General features: G+C 38.7%; 1 protein-coding gene across 1 annotated transcript in view; it reads left to right on the forward strand.

Annotated features, from left to right (window-relative positions):
- PTPRQ (protein tyrosine phosphatase receptor type Q) overlaps positions 1-21,859 on the forward strand; it is a 134,135-nt gene that overhangs the window by 47,871 nt on the left and 64,405 nt on the right. The window contains exons 17-33 of the mRNA XM_056846991.1: positions 113-285; positions 422-632; positions 1,762-1,887; positions 1,999-2,178; positions 3,035-3,142; positions 3,842-4,123; positions 4,747-4,929; positions 6,584-6,685; positions 8,138-8,258; positions 9,152-9,312; positions 9,918-10,063; positions 14,337-14,505; positions 16,048-16,344; positions 17,508-17,783; positions 19,124-19,275; positions 19,982-20,123; positions 21,112-21,384. Coding sequence (XP_056702969.1) covers positions 113-285; positions 422-632; positions 1,762-1,887; positions 1,999-2,178; positions 3,035-3,142; positions 3,842-4,123; positions 4,747-4,929; positions 6,584-6,685; positions 8,138-8,258; positions 9,152-9,312; positions 9,918-10,063; positions 14,337-14,505; positions 16,048-16,344; positions 17,508-17,783; positions 19,124-19,275; positions 19,982-20,123; positions 21,112-21,384 — 3,102 coding nt within the window. The remainder of the gene's footprint in view (positions 1-112; positions 286-421; positions 633-1,761; positions 1,888-1,998; positions 2,179-3,034; positions 3,143-3,841; positions 4,124-4,746; positions 4,930-6,583; positions 6,686-8,137; positions 8,259-9,151; positions 9,313-9,917; positions 10,064-14,336; positions 14,506-16,047; positions 16,345-17,507; positions 17,784-19,123; positions 19,276-19,981; positions 20,124-21,111; positions 21,385-21,859) is intronic.

Here is a 21,859-nt window from a genome sequence, read left to right on the forward strand (position 1 = left end):
AGATATTTCCTGTTACCTGGTGTAACTAATGAGTATCTTTACATAGTACCTGACAGAAGAATTTAAGTATTTGTTGCAATGTTTAGCTTACGTCATATGCATTGTGTTCCAGTTCCAGGATCTGTATTTGATTTGCATGTAGCCGAGGTAGCAACAAACTTTATTAGAATTGCTTGGAAGAAACCACAGCAACCAAATGGAATTATCACTCAATACAGAGTAAAAGTATTGCTTGAAGACACAGGGGAGATTCTTGAAGATACAATTCTTACAGGAAAAATTAAGGTGCTTTGACTTTAAACTAGTTACTATTAATTGGCATTCATTTTACCCCTTGTTCTTCATTGTAATATAAAGATTGGGAAATTACAGGACTGTATCCAAAGTATTTTTTTCTAATTTCTTTGCTTTTTATTTTTAGAATTTTATTGAATCTGTGGATCTAGATATGATAAATGACAACACACCATCACCTTTTACATGGAATAAAATACAGACTGCAAATGAGTTATATGAAGGTTCAGCTGAAAGTTTTTCAACCATGAACTCATTTTCTCCAGTAAAATTTACAAGTATATCCAGTGATAATTTACCAGTTTCAGATGGAGTTTCAGAATTACATTTGGCTTCTGGTAAGTATTGTTCTTGTTATTTTGCCTGTATCTGCTTCATAGTCCAAAAGGGTGCCATTACATACATGATCACAGAGTTTAGCCAAGTTATTAATGGATTGTTGGCTAAAGTCGATTTTCTTTTGGCCTACAAACTGCATTGAGAACGAACGGGAAATGCCACACAAGCAGAGACTGCCAGCCTCTTGTCACCCGGTTGACCTTCCTCCTAGAGAAAGAAGATGCCGGAGTCACTGGAGAAGCTCCATAGACAATCAGTTATTACAGTTGCCAAGGCAGGTGTGATTGGAGGAGATTAACATATCTCCATGTTCAGTACAGACCTTAATTTCTCCATGAGCTTTTGACTAATAGTTTTTCAGATGTCACTGGAGGTAAATAGGTCAAAAAGTTACAAATCTGCTACATGGGGCAACCAACAGGTGGAGATGACCCTGTGTCACAGAGAGGTCATTAGTACACTCACTTACACAGCATGGTCAATGGACCATTTTTCTTGCCTAAGTATGGATATTTATGACCCATTAAATAAGGCTTGGATGACAGATGCAGACTTAAAATGCCTTTCCAAATTTTTAGAGTGAAGGCATTAATTAAACAAAAGGCAGAAGGCCACATTCTGATTTTATTTACATTCCATTGAAGGTCAGTTGTAAATGAAACCAGAACTTTGGGTTACTTTTAAAAACACAGCCAGTCAATTTAACACTACTGACCTTTTACTGACGATTAAAGTATATATATATGTGTATACACACACACACACACACACACACACACACACACTTTAGTCCAAAAGGGAATATATATATTCCATTCACATTGTGAGAAAAAGTAAACATCTTCTTAAACCGATGAGTACATTATAAGAATGGAAACATTTCAAGATTCTTGTTTTTCATTCTCATTGTATACTCTGTAATGCATATGGTTCAATCGTCTATCCTACCCAACATTAGACTCTTTCCTTTTAAAACCATTGTTTTTGCTTTATAAAATTTTTTTTACTCATTTGCTTTGCTGCTGATCAATGTGGCAATAATTTTGGTATTTAATATACTGGTAATGTAACAAAGGTTTCCTTTTTAAAAATGGTTAGCATCGACGACTGATACCATCAACCTTTCAGCTAAGCAGCTGTCATATCTTGTAAAGGAACTCCAACCTTTTACTCAATATTCAGTTGCTGTGTCTGCTTTTACTATCATTGGAGAAGGACCACCAGCTATTCTCATTGCCAGGACAAGTGAGCAAGGTAAAATTTTATGACCGAAATAATTTCTTGCTGGCAGCTTTTTATTTCTCTGCAGATTTCTAGTGGTTTAATTCCTCCACTCATAATAAATGGCTTGCTTTTGTTCTGCAGTTCCAAGCTCTGTAGAAAATATAAATTATAAAAATATTAGCTCATCCTCTGTTTTGCTGTATTGGGATATTCCACTAAACCCCAATGGGAAAATTATACATTACACGGTTTATGCAATGGAGCTGGATACAAATAAAGCTTTCCAGATGATAACGTCAAACAACAGCATCTTGATTACAGGTAGGAGTCTTTTTTTAAAAAAAAAAATTGTAATGGTAACTATGCATATTGGTTTGAATTCAACAGAAATGTAGTTGTTTCCATCTTTCTGTCCTATTACTCTGCATTGTCTGGCACAGCTACAGCCAGCTCTAGCTTTGGACCTCCTAAACTTTCATTTTGTTGGACTTGGAATATTGCAGTGCAGTTGTGTGGAATTTCATTGTGCCAAGTTGTTCTGTCATTGCCATTGTCACTTCAGTAATAAAAATTCCTTTTTTCCAGTATGTTAACATCTACCTGATCCTATTAAATATTCTGTAACCATTAAAGACTGTGCCCAGGGTCCACAAAATCATTCACCTTGTTCCTCGTGCTTGAAGCAGGTGTTGAACCTGTGTTTCTTGAACAACAGCCTCTCCCACCCCACCCTACTTCTTACCACATGTTGCTTTTTAAAAATAGGGGATTTGCAAAGGCTAGTTTTGATTTGACATGGCAGTTCAAGGTGGGGGGGAGTAAAAAAATCCTACTGGCCCTACCCAAGTAGCAGTTTGGATTGTGGGCCATAAAAATACAAGTTAAAATCAACTTCCTCCAAAGAATCTCAGTATACCAGACTAAATGCCTTTTAAGGGAAAAAAAACTTGCTACATGTCCTACATGTTCCCACTTGCAATTTCTTCAAAGAGGATATGTTTTGTCGTTTAAATATGTAAGCCACATGAAAATATGGGCATGTGGAAAGAATCTCAGAATCATAATCTTCTGCTTGATCCCCATAGGAACTTCTGCTTGATCCCCATTGAAATAAATAGGAACTGTGCAGTTACACTCATAATAGTGGATTGTCTATAGATCTTTTTACTCTTTCCAGGTTTGAGAAAGTATACAAATTATAAAATGAGAGTAGCTGCTTCTACTACTGTAGGAGAAAGTGCTCTGTCTGAAGAAAATGATATTTTTGTGACAACGCCTGAAGATGGTGAGCATGGTTTTCATGGTGACTTTATTATTTGGTTATTAATACTTGTAACTATCTTATGCTCTAAGTGACAATAAGTAACAATACAATAACAATAAGTAAACTCTGTCCACTTGTGTAAGGGGGAATGTTTCCGAGCTCATATAAACCATTCTTGTTTTTTTGGTTCTCGTAGGTTATCCGGGCTGTGTGACCGTGGTCTTAGTATTTTTTTTTTTACACAGCCCGGATAACCTACGAGAACCAATGAACTCTGACCGTGAAAGCCTTTGACAACATTCTTGTTTTGTTTTAATTTCATTGCTAACAATTTTTTTTGTGTTTTTTAACCCCTTCATGTAAGTATATTACGGACGATTAGAAATACTGCATTAGATAGCCCAGTGGCCTGACAGTAGAAGGGTATATATTTGAGGAACTTCCATAGCTCAGAGACAGAGCCTATGCCCTGCATACAGAAGTGTCCCAGGTTCAGTCCCTTGCAGAAATGGGATAGCTGTTTGTTTAAAACTTAGAAACGAGTCCTCCACTCAAAAGCATCACTATGCAGTATACTTTAGATTACACTTTGTGACCTGCAAGATCTGTGATTAGGATTTCCCATAATTTTTAAAAAGGACTCAAAAGCGTGGGTGAGTGAATAGAAATCCTTTAAATATAATATTCAAGAAATGGCTTTTTATGTTTTCTGACTTACAGAACCAGATTCTCCACCCCAGAATGTCGAGATATTAGATGTGACCGCAACAGAAATAAGCTTACGATGGTCACCCCCAGAAAAGCCTAATGGGATCATAACACATTATGAAGTTATGTATGACAACTCAACCACTTTAATTATTAAAAACACTACAGGAACAAGTCTTTCTTTAAATGGCTTGACCCCTTACACTCTCTATAGTATTTCTGTAAGGGCATCCACCCATCTTGGTCATGGGAATCAGTCATCTGCACCATTATTCATCAGAACAGCTGAAACTGGTAAGTGCAGAACTTTAGACTTTTGTGAGACAGGGGTCTGGCAATCCTAGTTATTAGAAAGTAAGCCCCATTACCTCCACAACATGTAGTTGTGCTTCTTGAGGGAAGTATCTCCTTTTACAAAGCACAAAATAATGTCTTGGAGTGCTTACAAATGTGATATACCTTCAACAGAAGATCTACATAGACTATGTAAAGCAAAAGATAAATAAGGGTACATTTATTGCACAATTACTGTTTATGAAAAATGCCTCCATGTTCCCATCCTCTACAAATAAATTGTAAAGCTCTGTTTTTAGAATTAAAGATAACACCTGTTTTGTTCTAAAGAACTTTTCATCCCTAGGGGATCAGTGAAGAGGGTAGAGGACACGTAATTTTGTTTAAAATGATATTGAGATTTAAAAGTCGTTCAACACATGAGGGGAAAGCAAAACTAAACCTGTGCTTCCAAACCTTCTAGTTTGGGGCTTGGTTGAATCAAGGGGTTGAATCAATTCTTTGGTGGTCAGGGATGCCCACTCTTTAATTTCTGTTGTTACCTCCTTGGAAGTGCCATAACAATAATCACAATAATCTGAAATTTTAGTTACAAACACTTTTTGCCTGCTTTTTCCTTTCAGTACCTGAATTTCCCCCACAAAACATAACCTACAAGAACATCTCCTCTACAGAAATAGAGTTATCATTTCTTCCACCATCTGTTCCCAATGGGATTATACGGAGTTATACTATATATCTCAGAGAGTCTGATGGAACTGAGGAAAAAATAATTAATATCACACATCTATCACTGATTATTACAGGTGACGACTAACAGAATATACTATTTAAAAGTGGTTTGTGTCCTTGCTTGCTTATGTTGGCCACTTTCTATTATACAATACTTGACTCCTTTATTTATTTAAAATATTTACCCCATCTTTTGATTGTGGTCTGCAAGGTGACTTACAGATCATAATTAGAAACACCATTATAATAAAACAACCCAAATAATCAGCATTTCAAATAAGCCTTGCTCAGACACAACACCATAACAAGAGCCAGCAGCATAATGACATTTCATACTTCATAAAATCCCATTAGATTAACAATCCAAATCATATATTTTCTATTAGGGAGAAACTGATATATACCATTGAATAATACATTCTGATAAGCATTGCTGAATGCTATATTTTTTTCAAGTGGCTATCCTGGCAAATTCAACGCTTATGTGTGCAATGGAACAACTTATATACTTGATGTGCCTGACTTGCATGACTCAGCTATGTCTGCGTGCTTGTTACTGCTCAGCCACCCTATGAAAGCCAGTGTGGTGTAGCAGTTAGAGCTTCAGAGCAGGGTCTGCGAGACCCAGGTTCAAATCATCACCTTGCTGTGGAAGCTCACAGGAAGGTTGGCTGTTGGGTGGGAAGGAGATAAGGTTGCCAACTCCAGGTTGGGGAATTCCATGAGATTTGAGGGGTGGAGCCTGGGGAGGATGAGGTTTGAGGAAGGGAGGGGTCTCAGAGGGGTATAAGGCCATAGACTCCACCCTCCAAAGCAGCCATTTCCTCCATGGGAGCTAGAGTTGCCAACCTCCAGGTGAGGGCTGGAGATCACCCAGAATTACAACTGATCTCCAGGTGGCAGAAATCAATTCCCCTGGAGAAAATGGCTGCTTTGGAGGGTGGAGTATATGGCATGCTGAGGTCACTTCCCTGACCAAACCTTGCCCTACTGATGCTCCATCCCAAAATCTCCAGGAATTTCTCAACCTGGAGCTGACACCACTAAGAGGAACTGATCTCAGTAGTTGGTTGTCCTGTTGTGATTCCAGGAGAGCCATTGCCTCCACTACTGCTTTGTGGGGAGGGGAGGAAGCAGGTGGGTGGCTGGGAGCGCCACCACCACCACTGCTGCTGTGGGAGGGGGAGAGAAAGAAGGTGGGAAGCCAGGAGGGTGAAGAGGGTGGGAGAGAGAAAGAGTGATGGAGTGTGGGGCAGAAAGAGAGAGAAAGTGATAGGCATAGAGGAGAGAGAGAGTAAGAAAAAGGGTGTCAGGAGGGAGAAAGAGTGAGAGACTGAGAGAAGTAGGGGGAGAGGGGACGAAGCAAAGGTGGGGGGAATGGGATAGCGGCTCCCACAAGTTGCTTGCAGGTCCCCACCTGAATAGTGATAATTGTTAATTATTAATAATTGTTAACCATTATTTGCTAACTTTAGGGTCAGATATGTTTTTTAAAGGCTCTAGTCCAGAAACGTTGGTTACATTTAAACCTTGACCCATTCATTAATATGTTGTAAAATAACAAAAACTGGAAATGGTTTAGTATTTATGTAAAGGTCTTCCTATTCATAACCATGATGTGCAAATAGTTTTTCAGTACCCAGTATTTTTGAAAAGATCACAAATTATATGTAGTGATCATAAACACAAATTAATTATAATATATTTAATGTAATATTCTTTATTCAGGTTTGAAAATATATACAAACTATACAGTTGAGGTGTCAGCAAGCACTTCAAAGGGCGAAGGTGTTCACAGTGAGCCCCTGAACATACTCACTGATGAAGATGGTGAGTCTGTCATTATTGTATCATTGCAGATTATACTATATCATGTAGGGGAGCCTCTGAATTAATTGGCTACACAGATAAAATGGCTTGGGATTTTTACTTTGCAGACATTCTCACACCATTTTTTCCTAAGCAATCAACCTTCTGTGAAAAATGCCTTACAACTGATAGGGAAGCAAAGGTAATATTGCAGTGTATTAATCAACAAAATGGATGGAATTATCCACAGCTTAATCACTTGATAAGGAAAACCAAAAAGAAGCGAGGATTAAATTACAAGCAGCTCAAACGTTCTAGGCATATTCCTATATAAATATAGGAATTTATATTTAAGCATTCATCATCTTGCCAAAATTACAAATTCTAGCAAAACATGTGAAATGTAGGAGGCAGTGCTAGGAAAGGACAAGCAAATAAACACAAATATTTACAGTGCACCACGTTATAAACTTTGTTGCAAGTACAAACTGTTCTAAGCATAATACCAAATGTTTCACAGATTGTCTAAGAGCTATACTTATGTTCCCAGTTTCCATGCACGACTACAAGTATGACTTGATTTTCTGATACAATACAATTCTATTCTGTGAGATTTAAGATAAATATGACTGATGTGTATGTGTTTCATTAACATGAAAATGACAAAAAATTCTATCATTTCAGTTGAATGAAATAAAATCTACAGTGTTCTAGAGTTTAATAAAGAGATCAGGAGCTGTTTTATATTGAATCAGATCAATCATCCAGAGGTGTTTCCCAGTTATATTGCATAAATTCCTTTTAACTAAGATCTTGGGTAAATTAACATGGGACTTTTTATATAAGAAACAATTGCTCTACCATTGAACTACACTCTGAACTTTTAAGAGTTTTAAGTTATACCCCCTCCTGTATACTATTATAGATATTCTGATTAGGTTGGATTTTAATTGTCTTGAATAATTGTATATTCTAAGATCCACGTTCATTAATGTGTTATAAAAATAAGGCTTTTTTAAAAATTGAGTGTATAGATTTAAATGCTGCATTCTACATTTTTATTCTCCATTAGGGCCATTGTCATCAATTTTCCCATCCATTGGAGCTTAATATAATTATTTCCAGTCTCTTCGGTCCTCAGGGGGACTGTACTATAGTTTATATGGGTTCACACCTATAAAGTTCCTGCTTTTATTAGAAAGAAAAAATGACAACAATGTATTCAGACAGTAGGAGAATCACTGTGACATACCCGTTACTCTGTTCTCCCATGAAATATTGTTTCCCATCAAATCACAGAAACAGATGTCTTAACATCACCATGCAAAATTATCCTTTATCACTTCACTGCAAAAAAAAAAAAAGTTCTGGCTATAATGCTAACTTGTAGGATAGAAGAACCTTTTCAAGATACGTTTTAGCTGTGTCTGAAATCACAGCCACTTAACTAGATGTTGCCTCCTCACTTTACAGCTCCTACTTCTCCTCCTCGATTGCTTACAGTAAAGCAGTTGTCTGGTATCATTGTGAAGTTGTCATGGAAACCACCCCTGGAGCCAAACGGAATTATCCTCTATTACACCATTTATGTTTGGTAAGATTTGATCTGGAAATGGTTGTGAATAAAAAATATTTATCTGTCATTTACCAGGAATGTAAGTCCCCCCTACAGTTTTTGTCAATTATACATTTGCTACGAATGAATATTAGCACATCACTTTAAACAATTTGTCCTGTATATATTTAAATTGAGTTTTTGAAAGGGCTAAGTGCAGAGTTCCATGCTTGTTAGCTTCTAAAGTGTTTTTGGAAGCAGGGTAGAACCAACATATTTTGCAACCTTCTAGCTGCTGTACGGCACATGAAGTGCATCCCACAATCCCTTGCAGAACCACAGTAGTTCCTTTATTTGTTTTGCATTACATTTTGCACTGTACCTCTGCATTCTTTGCAATACTCCTCCCATCTTCAGACTGGTATATAAGAACTCAGGGATCTCCGTTCCTACTTGTATCTGACAAAGGGAGCTTTGACTCTCAAAAGCTCACCCTGAAAATTTTGTTGATGTCTAAGTTGCTGCTGGACTCAAGTTGAACAGTAGATCCTGGGGCTCATCTCCCTGATGGCCTGCAGCTTCACTGGCACTCTAAAAGTACTACAGTGCTGGGGTTTTTTTGTAGCTCCCCCTATGTGATTTTTTTAGATTTCAGGTTTTTCTGCAAGTGTGGGGCATTTTTCAGCTTTGTAGAAAGATTTGTCTTGTCTGTTTGGGGCTCCACTCTACCAGATTTAAGTATCCTCAGATTTAGCCAACTGCTATGAGAATTATATGATGATGATGTATTTCAGGTACAGTTGTACATTGGCACTTTGCTCCTACAGAACTTATAAACTTTGTTACATGGGAAATTGTCTTCTAGATTTTTGAGATTATTAAAATACCATTCTGTTTTTTAACTACATATTGCTTGTAACATTTTACCTTAGGAATATATTGTCGAACAGAAGCATTAATGTAACAGAAACCTCATTAGATATCACAGGTCTTGAACATAACAATGAATATAGTGTTTATGTGACAGCAAGTACCAGATTTGGAGATGGGAACATGAAAAGTAACATGACTAGCTTCAAAACATCTGAAGGACGTGAGTGTTAAACTGCAGTGATCCTAGAAAATTAGAACGAAGTGTAGAAATTTGGTTTATTGAATTTCGGTTTATTGTTGTAGCAGTATACTATAAACAAATAAGATTTTAATGGCAACTATCTAAGGAAAAGTGGGATAATGATAATTACAAAAATTTTGTTTTTGGTTATGCTGTAATGTAGCCTAGAGATGGATGAGTCCTTGCACAGTGAGCAATGCCGAACACATAAAGCGGCCTTATACTGAATCAGACCATTCATCAAGGTCAATATTGCCTACTCAAACTAGCTGTGGTTCTTCAGTGTCTCAGGTAGAGGTCTTTCACATCACCTGCTATACCTAACCCTTTTTAACTGGAGATGCCGGAGATTGAACCTGGAACCTTCCAGTGTTTTGGAGAATGTTTCCATGCTTCCCTAAGCCCCATATAGTTATTTTGTGCTTGTTGTGCTGATTCTTGCCTATGCGCACATCTTTCTTCACTGGATTATAAATATGAAATAATACACCTCAATGTGAGTTTCCAGCTACACCCTCTAATAATTGGTAGGCAAGAAAAACAGTTACTTTTCCTAAATGCTAAATTGTTAAAACGTTTTTCAGCTCCAAGTGACCCTCCTAGAATCGTCCGATATACAAATCTCACCTCTTCATCAATATGCATTTTTTGGAACCCTCCTCAAAAACCCAATGGGATCATACAGTTTTATTCAGTTTACTACAAAAATGATTCAGACACTTACATACAGGTACATCTTTCTGTTCTTATTTTCTCAACCCTACAAAGTTTATTCATTCTTTTGTTACTTTAACATATCATTAACAAAATAAAACAAGGGTCTAAGAAATGTCACTCTTTTGTACTTCTGTTTAATTATTGGTAAGTTTTGACCACAAGAATAAGGAAAATAAAATACTATTTAGTCTTTACCATCAAAGTTTTAATCTGAACCTTAAAATAAATGTGATTGTTACCTTTTACTTCATTTAGTACAGTGTGGAGATCTTATACTGAATTTCTAGACTGCTTGCCTATATCTCAAGGAGAAGTCAGTAAAAGGAGCAACAAGCACAGAATATGATGCATCATTTATGAATTTTTCATCAGCCTTTTAACTTTATGAATACTATGTCTGTTTTAAACATTGATATTGTATTATTAATATTTGTTGTCTATCTTCTGTCCACAAGTAAAAAGGAGCCATAACAGCACCTGCTTTAAGTTTTAAAAGTAGCTTCTCTGTTGAAAAGTTGGAATTATTGCTGAGAAAACTTCAAAGAAACGTTAATAAAACTGTGTATGATCTGGGAAAAGAAGATGTACACATTTTTTCCTTTGCCTCATAACACTAGAATTCAGTTTTAAGACTTTTTACACATACAGCCCATTCCTGAGCTTCAAGGATGAAAGTCCTTAGGACGCCAGGAAGGGGCTGTGCTGGCATTCGTGCCCCCTGCACCAGCACCCGTGCCATTTATGCTATCCAGGGTGGCAGGGACGCCGGTGGGGGGACCCAGACACCATTCTCCCAGCACTGCCGCAGCAGCGCTGCCCAGGTATGCTGGTTGGGCCTTCCGCTGGTGTCCCACCGACAAAGGCCCATGCCGGCATCCCAAGGGGCATTCCTGGGGTGTGCCTGGGGGCAGAGTTGCCAGTAGGCAGCTTCCTGACTTCTTTTGCCCGGGGGAGGCCGCCAGAGAGAACAGCCGCACCAGCTTTTTGCTGATGCAGCCTCGCTGTTTTCAATGGGGCAAAATGCCCCTTATAAAAAAATTAAAGTCCTACGAAAGGCTTTTAAAAGCCTTTTGGTGGTCTAGGAACAGCCTTGGAGGTGCCGCATTGGTCCCTTGGCCACTCGTCCCCGGCCACCAAAGGCTCAGGAATGGGTTGCCCATGCTATGAGTTTCTATAAGTGTTTGATTACTGTCTATGTAGGATTTATACTCACTTAACTTTCTTTGGACTGTGTTCCTTATCTGTAAAGCACAATTTTGAGTACTAGTTTATAGCCCCATACTAAGGCACCAATATCAGTGCTAGATCTGGCCCTGCACCTGTCTAGTTGGTGATGTCACCTGTGTGTTAACGGTAAATATTAGGCTCATAAATTCATTTTACGCAACAAAGAGAGCAGGCCCATATCAAAATCTCAAGAAGAAAAACAAGGACCCACTCATACAATCTCACTGGCATCTACTACAATGGGGCTTTTAAAATTGTATGTGACTATCTCTAAATTTTAATACAGTCATTGAATTATTTAATATCCTTTCTGTTTCTCAGATGGGTTTTTTTTATAGACAAGGCTCCCTCTAGTGGGTGAATTAAAATTTACAGTCACAACTAAGGATGTGCTGATTAAAAAAATCGGTATTTTTTTGGATCCAGATATCAGGAGGCTAAAAAACATCGGTGTTCCTGGTTTTCCAGGTTACAAAAACTAGCTTGGTATTCAAATCTGGGTTTTATTTTTTGGGGGGATTCTGATAGTATTCAGCTCCATTATTCCCTATGGGGAATCTTGCTGGAGGGGCAGATTTTTGACCAAATTGCACCAAAATTGCAGTGGAGCTACTGGTGCCTTTCCTTTAAATACCCCCCATTTCAATTAATTGGACCATGAGGTCCAATTCTATGGGCCCCTGAACAAGGTACTCTCAGCCATTCTCTGTTGCTTTCTATGAAGGGAAAATTCCATGCTTTCTCCAGGGCAAAGAATAGCCAGAGACACAAGAGCAAGCAAAGCAACCCTTGGCCAAAAGCCTCTTAAAGCAGACAGAACCAGCAAGCCCAAAAAACCAATGCAGAACCATGGAATCCCAGCAGAACCATGAGACAATGTGGCAAGCCTAACACAACAAATGGACAACCCAAAATCCAACCCAGTGTCAAAACAAAGAATCATTCAAGACAAACTGAATAGGAACACTGGTGCAAGCCTAACCAATGTAAAATCACAGAATCTGTGCCAATGTACCACCCAAGAATTGAAGGCAGTGTTGAATCTGAGAATCCACTGCAAACAGCAAACCCAACACAAACCAACTCATGAAAAGAATACAATGTTGCAAGGCCACCAAACCAATTTAAATAAGCAGTCTCAAAGCGAAACAAACATGGCAAGCCGATACCAAGCCTGGGAAGACAGAGACACACAGAAAATAAAAATTAAAGAAACAGTCATGGAAGCCTTCAATTGTTGGCTCCTGATAGTCACGGCTAAGTCAGAGATCCGAATATATCCGAAAAATACCAATAAGGTATTTTTCATATATTCGGACTTTATATATCTGAATGCATTTTCCTGGTCACAACCACAAACTTAGAAATAAGAATTACAAGCAAAGGAACCCACAAGGTCCACACACTATTTCTTCTTTCCCACCTCCTGGCCGCCCCCATATCCTCTTCTATCGCAGCTTCCTTTTCTGCTTCCCACCAACCAACAAACCTTTTATCTTCCCCCATCTTCAGTTTATACACACACACACACTTATACCCCACTGTTCTCCACAATGAAGACTCAAAGCAGCTTATTTCAATCTCCTCTCCTCCATTTGATCCTCACAGCAACCCTGTGAGGTAAGTTAGGCTGAGAATGCACAATTGGCTGAAGGTCACCCCATGAGCTTCTCTAGCAGAGTGGAGATTTGAACATGGGTCTCCCAGATTTTAGTCCAAAACTCTAACCACTATGCCAGGCCTGAGTAAGATAAGCAGGTTATGTTGTATCAAGCTGTCTGGTGGTTGCTGCCAGGCATGCCCCCAATGGGTCCTCTTTCAAAGCCCAAAACACCCCTGGAAAGGGCCCTGCCCTCTCCTTCTGCCTTTTTTCTGACAAAATGAAGGATGGCAATATTGTTGTGGTTGCCTAGCAATGGCCACTGAAAAATGCATTTCTTAAAGCTACAGGTACTGTTTCTATTATTTTGTGGGGTTTTAATCCCTCAAATATTTGTTCGCTTTTTTAGAGTTCAGATTTTTCTGCAAACCTTTTCTGCAAAGACTTTTCTTGAGGTTGTAGAAAGTTCTGACATGTCTACTCATGGCTCCAGTCTCTGGATTTAAGTATCCACAGATTTTGCCATGTTTAGAATTAGCTATATTGATGCCCATTTTACACATGTTATTACAATTGTGTTATCTAAGGAGCTTTCCGAGAGGGTAGAGAGGTAATACAGGAAGATAATGAGCCCTGTGGCGCAGTGTGGTAAGCTGCAGTGCTGCAGTCCAAGCTCTGCTCATGACCTGAAGTTCGATCCCGACAGAAGTCAGTTTCAGGCAGATGGCTCAAGGCTGACTCAGCCTTCCATCCTTCCGAGGTTGGTGAAATGAGTACCCAGCTTGCTGGGGGTAAAAGGAAGATGACTGGGGAAGGCACTGGCAAACCACCCCGTAAACAAAGTCTGCCTAGGAAACGTCGGGATGTGACGTCACCCCATGGGTCAGGAATGACCCGGTGCTTGCACAGGGGACCTTTACATTTTAATAGCTCAGAGAGAGCCCTCAGATCCATAGCACAGCACATGTGTTGCATTTACAAAGTCCTAGGTTTCTTTCCTTACATCTACAGTTGAAGGATATGAAGTAGCAGAGCTGGAAGAGCTTCTTCTGAGTTTGAGGGTGCAATGGATTGACTCAGAATAAGGTAGCTTCTTATGTTCATATAAATCAGACAATTTAGGAATAAAAATAGGTAAAGGAAATGTGTATACATTGTATTTTCATACAAATTATTATGAAGAAACAGGAGGCTCAACAAAGGGTTATTTGCCTTTTGATCTTGATAGGTGGTATTCAGTAGGAATTTTGGTTCAGTTAAGTTCAGCCCCATCACCAAGCAAACAGTCTTTTGTTCAAGGCAAACAGTTAATTATATTGCCTGTATGTATGTATGTATGTATGTATGTATGTATGTATGTATGTATGTAGTTTATAGAGAGATACTAATTTGATTTTAAAACAGGTTGAATAATTGAATGTTGAAATATTTATATTTATGTGTTGATATTTCTCCCCAGAATTTTTCCAGTTATGCTATTGATACTGTTGCTGACAACGTGACATTGTCTACAGTATTAAACAGTTTAGCAAAATGGAGTCACTATGCACTTTGGTTAACTGCAAGCACAGCCTTTGGAAATGGAAACCAAACCAGTGAAATAATACATGTGTACACAGATCAAGATAGTATGTATACATTTCTTTTCATTGTGAAATGTACAAAGTAAAACATGTATAACTTATTCTGTTGGGAAGAATTCTGTACAGAGGATTACAACATTAGGCAGTGTGTCAGTACCACCATGGTGTTTTGTTTTGTTTTTAAAAAGGGACTTACAGTCTTGTAGTCCTTCCCCATCCTTGCCCTTTAGACAGGATTTACTGCATTCCTTCCACAAGGGATCAAGATGGATGCACATTCATCAACTTTAGGGCACAGTAGAACTGGCTGTGTTTCAGGGACAGATATGAACCTGACCTCTGCATTCCACACTGCACCTGTTTTCAGCGTGTGATAGTCCTCAACCATCTGCAGATGTTCAGTAATCATATTTATATTCTTTTTGTCTTTCTCTGAGATGTAGCCTATAGGAATTGTGCTGGTGCAGATTTCTTTCATTGCATCGTTCCTGTTTCTTCTTAACCTCTTTAAGAAGTAGAGGAGCAGAAGAGCAGGAAGCACCAGTACATAGCTGCCTTTTTTCAGGGTTGGGGGTGGGATTCTATGAACTTTTTATTCATTGATTTACCATAAGTGTATCTTTGGAGCACCATTTCTCTATTTTTATAATTACTACCTGAATGCAGAGGCTATCTGTTTTTACTATAGACTGTAATCCTAATCATGTATTTCTTGAAAGCAAGGCTCATTAAATTTTGATTTTACATTGTTTAATGTATTTATTTAAATTGTAATTTATTGGTTGTTAGCTGCCTTGAGCCTGACCTTGGTTGGGAAAGGCAGGGTAGAAGTCTAATAAACAGAGAAACAAATAAAATCGTCTGAGAAAAAAGTGTCTAGATTGAAGCTAAAGGAGTAGAAGATCTTCTGTCTCCATAATGTCTCACTCCTGTTTTCTTGGGCAGCTTAATAAGCTTTAGTTACCAAACTGATGTCCTAAGAAATATATCTTTAACTCTTTCTAAGTGAACTACTTCCTTATATGGTGAATACAAAAACACATCAATTATTTGTGGGCGGGGGTGGGCAGAAGTGGTTCAAGTTCAGTATGTTCGATAAGAGCCACGCTATTTAAGCAAATGAATCACATGGCACAGTCATGCTAGAGTGTTCACTTTAGAGGACATTTGAAGGATGAGATGTTGAAATCTTCCCTGTGTACAAAAATGTAGGGAACATTGAAAATTAACATGTCAGGCAGAAAGCGAAATTGTAGAACCCTCTGTGGAACACTGTTTTCTGTGCTTGGGGGGTTCATTTAAATGGGAAGGAACATTCAAATGTGCATGTCTGTCACTTTCTGATTAGAAATATGTTCTCACACACTGGAAATATTGTATTTGCTTGCTTTTAATAGTTACATATAAGACTAGACAGTTTTTCTGTGGTTATTTGAGAAACTCTATTCAAAGAATGCCATCACTATTCTCAAAAATTGTATGGAAGTCATGTGTAGTGTTTAAGTTTTAGTGACTTATGAATATCAAACACTAGAGTATACATTTGGTGCATACAGATACTTTAACCTTTGTTCATTCACGCCACAGTTCCTGATGGACCTATTGAAAATCTAGCCTATCAAAACATTTCATCTACTGCTGTATATGTAAGCTGGTTGCCCCCAGCCCAGCCCAATGGAATAGTCTTCTACAATGTTTCTCTGACAAGGGTACATGAAGCTCAAATGGACCATGAGATTCTGTTGCTCGTTTTGCATGATACAAATGTTGTTTTCGATAAGCTGGACAAGTATACTAGTTATCTTCTGAAAATTACTCCAGCAACAGAAAAAGGACTATCTGAAATGCACACTACCACATTTCATATCAAAACTGAAGAAGATGGTATGTCTTTTTTGTGTGTTAATCTTTGGTTTTGCTCAAACATGAGCAGTATATGATTTAAATTATTATTGCATGGCATAGATTATATTGACCGGTGGGGTATTGTTAAAAAAAAATCTTGTAGCTGTGATATTTACATAGAAGGTTTAAAATGCGAGAGGAAAAAATACTAGAGAATCAGAAACTGGAAAGCAGCCATAAAGATGCCTAAGTGATTTTAGATCTCTATACTGAAACTTTTAAAGGGTTGGGTACAATATTGTGTGTTTTAAAACAGAAATTTCAGAATTGCACATCCTAGATTTGGAGAAATATCTAACAGCCCATTCCTGAAACAACGCCGTGCAGAGTCGGCAGGGAAGAGGCGCAGCGGCGCCTCTTCCTAAGCTGATTCGCGCACTCTGGGGGAACAAAAAAAGATGTTTTGAGGCTTTTTTTGTTTTCAACGGGGCTAAAAGCCCCATTGAAAACAGCGAGGCTGCGCCTGCTAAAAAGCAGGTACAGCACCGCCGTTCCCGGCGCTGGCGTACCATGGCTAACTGGGATAGGAAGCCGCCTAACCGGCGGCTCCTCCCGCCGCCCCTCCCCAGGACGCCCCCCTGCACTGGCGTGGCCTCTCTACACCATGGCCTGCACCACAGAGAGGCAGTGCCAGCATAGGGGTGAGGCGCGGACCTGCGGTGCTCGGCTGCGGGCGGGACTGGCCTTACCACCAGCGTAAGTGCGTGTAATCGTGCAATTTCACGCACTTACGCTAGCGGTGAGGTCACACCGCCTCCAAAGAACTTTCGGTCCAATTCTCAGGAATGTGCTGTAAGTAACCTGCTTGTAGCAAATGAAGAAATTAGCTTCAGTGTCTGAATCACAGTATATTTCCAATGTTAGCCTTCATGCTGACCAAGTTATCCATCTCTGCTTCAGCAAAACGTTAAGGGTTTTTAAAATTGTTTTATTATTGGTGAAACACACTATTTAATTATTTTACAATAATTTAATTACGTATAATTAAGAAATTGCCTGTCACACAGCTACAGTTGTCAGGGGTATTTTGTATTTATAAGAGTGAATGAAGTGAGCTTTTATATTATTGGCTGGCGCTTTCTGTACATTTCATCATAATGCTGGTAATTCAATATTTTTCCTCCTTTTTGAAAATGATGCAGTTCCAGAATCTGCTCCAATTATGAAGTCTTACAAAAATCTTTCATTTACCTCTGTGATGTTATCTTGGGATCCTCCAGCTCAGCCAAATGGCATTATAATGAGATATGAATTACAGCTGCAAGGACCAGAAATAAATTCCTCTTTCACTACCTCCAATGATTCAGTCATTTTAGAAGATCTTTCACCATTTACACTGTACAACTTTTTTGTTTCTGCAAGAACCGTAAAAGGACTTGGCCCATATGCTGTACTTATGTTCTCCACAGATGAATCAGGTAAGTTATGAATTTCAGAAGGTTCCAAAAAAATGGTGCTGAGAATTTGCTACTGTTGTACCTCTTGGAATCTGGCTGCAGAGTTTTTCAGGCTTCCATCTCGTCTTTAATGCTATTTAATATCTACGTGAAACTGCTGGGAGCAGTCATCTGATTTACAGTTATATTAGTTTGCTCTCTCTCTCTCTTTCTTCTTTTCATGAAATTCCAGGGAGAAAGTAAAAAAAGTTCAGTGACTGAAGGTAGCATGAAAGTCTGCAAAGTAAAACTTAAATTAAGAAAGAGAAGAAATAGTTGTTCAAAGGTAAAGACAATTCAGGATTAGGTTTGCAGCTGGTTCTAGATGGGGTTGCACTCCCTCTGGAAAACCAGCATTTAATTCTGGAGCTACCAAGCTGTACTTCCTAAGAAATCGATTATAGAAGTGTCCAGGTGCATGGTTTAACAGGCCCACTCTCCATTTGTGGGCATACCTGGGAAAAGCTGATCATAATCATACATACCTTGGTTTCATCCAGAGTGAGTTAATATAACATGCCATGTATGGAACTGGCTGTGAAGAGTGTGATGCTTCCTTCCTCCCCCAGTTCCCATCTGGGCCACCCTCACTTGCCACTCACTTGCTGTTCAAAAATTAGGACAGAGGTTGTTTTTAGTGAGGGAAATCCACTCATCCCAGCACAAATCCCTTGCAGCTCTCCTATCTTCTGTTAAGTGGGGTTCAAAGACTTTCCCTTCGAAAGCCGCCACCTCCTCCTGTTCCCTGGCCTCTCTCTAGTTTGGCTGCTGGGAGGAGCAACTAAAATGAGGCTGTGTTTGTAGCATGAGCCAGCAGCAAGTTCCTTTGCATAGCAACCCTGGAATTCCTTGGTGGTCTCCCACCCAAATACTAACCAGGGCTGACCCTGCTTTGCTTCCAAGATCTGATGAGATCTGGCTAGCCTGTGCCATCTAGATCAGGGTGCAGAATTTGTTATTCTCCAAATAAAATACCAGCAGGATGGTATGGCAGGCCTCCATATAGGTTCTATGTATGTTATTGAAATAAATTGGAATGTATGGTTTAACTGACTGATTTTTCTACATGTATGAAATGGACTTTCTTTTGGTAGAAAGCTCAGTAGATTTTACAGTTCATTACTGGAGATCTCTAGAAAAATTTGTATATTTGAAAAATATGCTTTATTATACCTTTCTAAATATGAATGTCACCCAGTTGGTTCTAAAGAAGTTTAGAAATGGATGCACAGGAAATCTCTTGTTTTGAATTTCTCTTATGATTTGTCCATAGGTACCAGTAGTGTTTTTAGATTTAAACAAAAGAACATTTTCTTCCTCAGTTCCAATGGCTCCTCCTGGGAATCTCCAGGTTATCAATTACACATCCAACTCTGTATGGCTGAAATGGAATCCAAGCCCTCAACCAAATGGTGTCATTCAAAGATATACTTTTAACATTTTTGAAAAGAGCAGTCAAACTACATTTTATCAGGTATGCAGTATTAATATGATATTTATAATTATTATTGTTATTAAGACATATTTAGCAAGTGACAGTAGTGTGCCAGGTGATGCATCTAGGGACGAGGCAGATTCTGAAATACGTTCATCGATAGGCAATATTTTCAACAAGGCATTCCAGCACATCCTCCCTTTGCTGAGGTGACGAAGCTGATACTGTGTACCTTTGCATGGCACTGGGTTCCAGGTGGAGGAGAGCCATATAGGTGCCAGTCTCTGCTGTGGCCCCCTTTGACCCCCTTATTTTGAAAATGTTGTTGCTAAAATGCTATAGTGCTATAACATCATAACGATCTGTTGCCACGGTCTCATATTTCCCCCCAAATTCTGTTGAATTTAAAGAATGTTGCTTGGTCAATGGCTTTTAGCTCTGGCATGCATTAAGGAATCGTTGGTGTGGACCACAGCCTAGGGATAATTGAGCAAGACTAGTCCTGAAGATGTTAGTCTGCCAGCAGAGTCTACTAAGCACCAGATACGGTCCTTTGTGCCACTTGATGAACCATTTTTGAAACTAGGGGGACTTTTATATGGTAGAGGGAATAGCTATTCTAAGAAAAAGTTTTTTAAAATGTCCTGAAGTAGCTCAAAACTCTTGTGGGAAACTAACGTTTCCAGACTGCTGTAGAAAATCTTGCCAAATAATAGTTGTACAGTAATTGCTTTCTTCATCTAAGAACGTTTCAGGTTCACACACAGAAGCTAATATTGTTGGGCTAGAACCATTCAGCACCTACTTCATCCGTGTATCTGCATTCACAAGATTTGGAAATGGCAATCAATTCAGTAACGTTATTGAATTTACTACAAAGGAATCAGGTTAGATTGATTAAAACACAGTGCTGGATGCATAGTTTTTGCTTTCATCGCAGAATTAAATTATTTTTACCTTCTCCAAATATCATGTAACTTAAAGCAATGTAAAAGTGATATGTTTATTCAAGATACGTTTTATCAGTCACATTCACACTTCTCCTCCTGTCTTAACAGACATAAGGTAATGAAACAAAACCCTCACTTTCAGTTTATCTGAGTTGAGATACTGGTTGTTTAAATGTACACGATGAACAGACAGACAGAAGTGGACCCAATTACTTGATGAGCTGAATTTATTTTAGACAGTGGGACATACAAATCATCCCTCTGCTCTGTTGCAATGCTAGAGGATGCTTTGGTGACATGCTTCTATGCCTGAAAGCCAGATTCCCTGAGCTGGAGCAGCTACTGGCTTTGGTCCTATCACTATAACTTCAGCATAATGATACTTTGGGAAAATATAGTAAACAAAGGTTAAGATAGCTGATAAAAGGGGTTTGTTTCTTTTGTTTCACTTCCCTGGTTTAGGACTTTGCTTTAAGTGTTGCAGTTCAAGGCTCTGTTTTTGCGGCAGTATAGCATAAGGCTGACCCCTTGTCTTAAATGCTTTATAGCATCAGAACTTGGTGAATCAAAGGCTCCTTTACCTGACTGTAGATTCCAAAGTGCAGTCTCGTATACCTAGGGACATTCTTCCTAGACTCACACTGCTAAATCCCATTTTGTGCAAAATTTATCAAAGCTTCTAATTGATTTGAGGAGAACATTCTCGCAAGCAAGGTTGGAATTGCTCAATACCTAGAATGCAAAATCAAGGCCTGCTCTTAACATTTTTACTCAGTAGCTCTTGTTGTGCTGTCCATATAAAAGGATGAGTACCGTAATGTTTGCTCTTGAAACATTACGGTACTCATCCTGAAATATATTTTAATGCAGTTGCTCTTTTAGTTTTGTGGGAATGTTAACCTCTGGCTCATGCTTTTCTTTGAAGCTCCAGATATTGTGCAGAATATCCAGTGTACTGCAACCAGTTGGCAGTCAGTCTTAGTCTACTGGGACCCTCCTTTGAAGGCAAATGGGATTATTACCCATTACATCATAATGTTTGGAAGGAATTCAACAATCTTGTCTTCTGTCAATGAAACAGTGCATACTTTCAGAGACTTGTTATCAAATACCTCTTACCAGTTTCAAATAAAAGCTGCCACAGCTGCTGGCGAAGGAGAAGAACAGCTATGCAATGTTAGCACATTTCCTGAAACAGGTAACAGTTCCTGGAAATAACACTTGTTTGTTTTAATAATTTTTTTCTGCCCTGTTCATATATACTATGCAACCTAATCCTTGCATTTTATCAAGTATTGAGAAAATATTCTTCTGGATTCACAGACTGAGAACCAAGATGTTATTATCAGAGGTAAGAAGGGCAAGGCCATTTAGTGAAGATAACTTACATTACTGCTGTGTAATTCTGAGTTCCAATTTTATTGAAATTTACTAGTAAATTAGCAAACATGCTCAGGAGGCAAGTATCTAGAAACATTTGCTGCAAGAAAATGGTTAGTATTAGGTTAATATTTCTTAGCTGTGTTTACATGAATTGTTTTCTGTTGAGCAGTAGCTACTTGAAACTGGAGACTCATGGTTAGGAATGGAAACAGTTTTATCTTTGTTCTCAGCTACTTATTTACGGTGGTCTATGTTAGTCACAGACACATAGCTAACACTGAGTCACTGCC

Source organism: Euleptes europaea, chromosome 3 (assembly GCF_029931775.1).
Source record: "Euleptes europaea isolate rEulEur1 chromosome 3, rEulEur1.hap1, whole genome shotgun sequence".
Taxonomy (NCBI): domain Eukaryota; kingdom Metazoa; phylum Chordata; class Lepidosauria; order Squamata; family Sphaerodactylidae; genus Euleptes; species Euleptes europaea.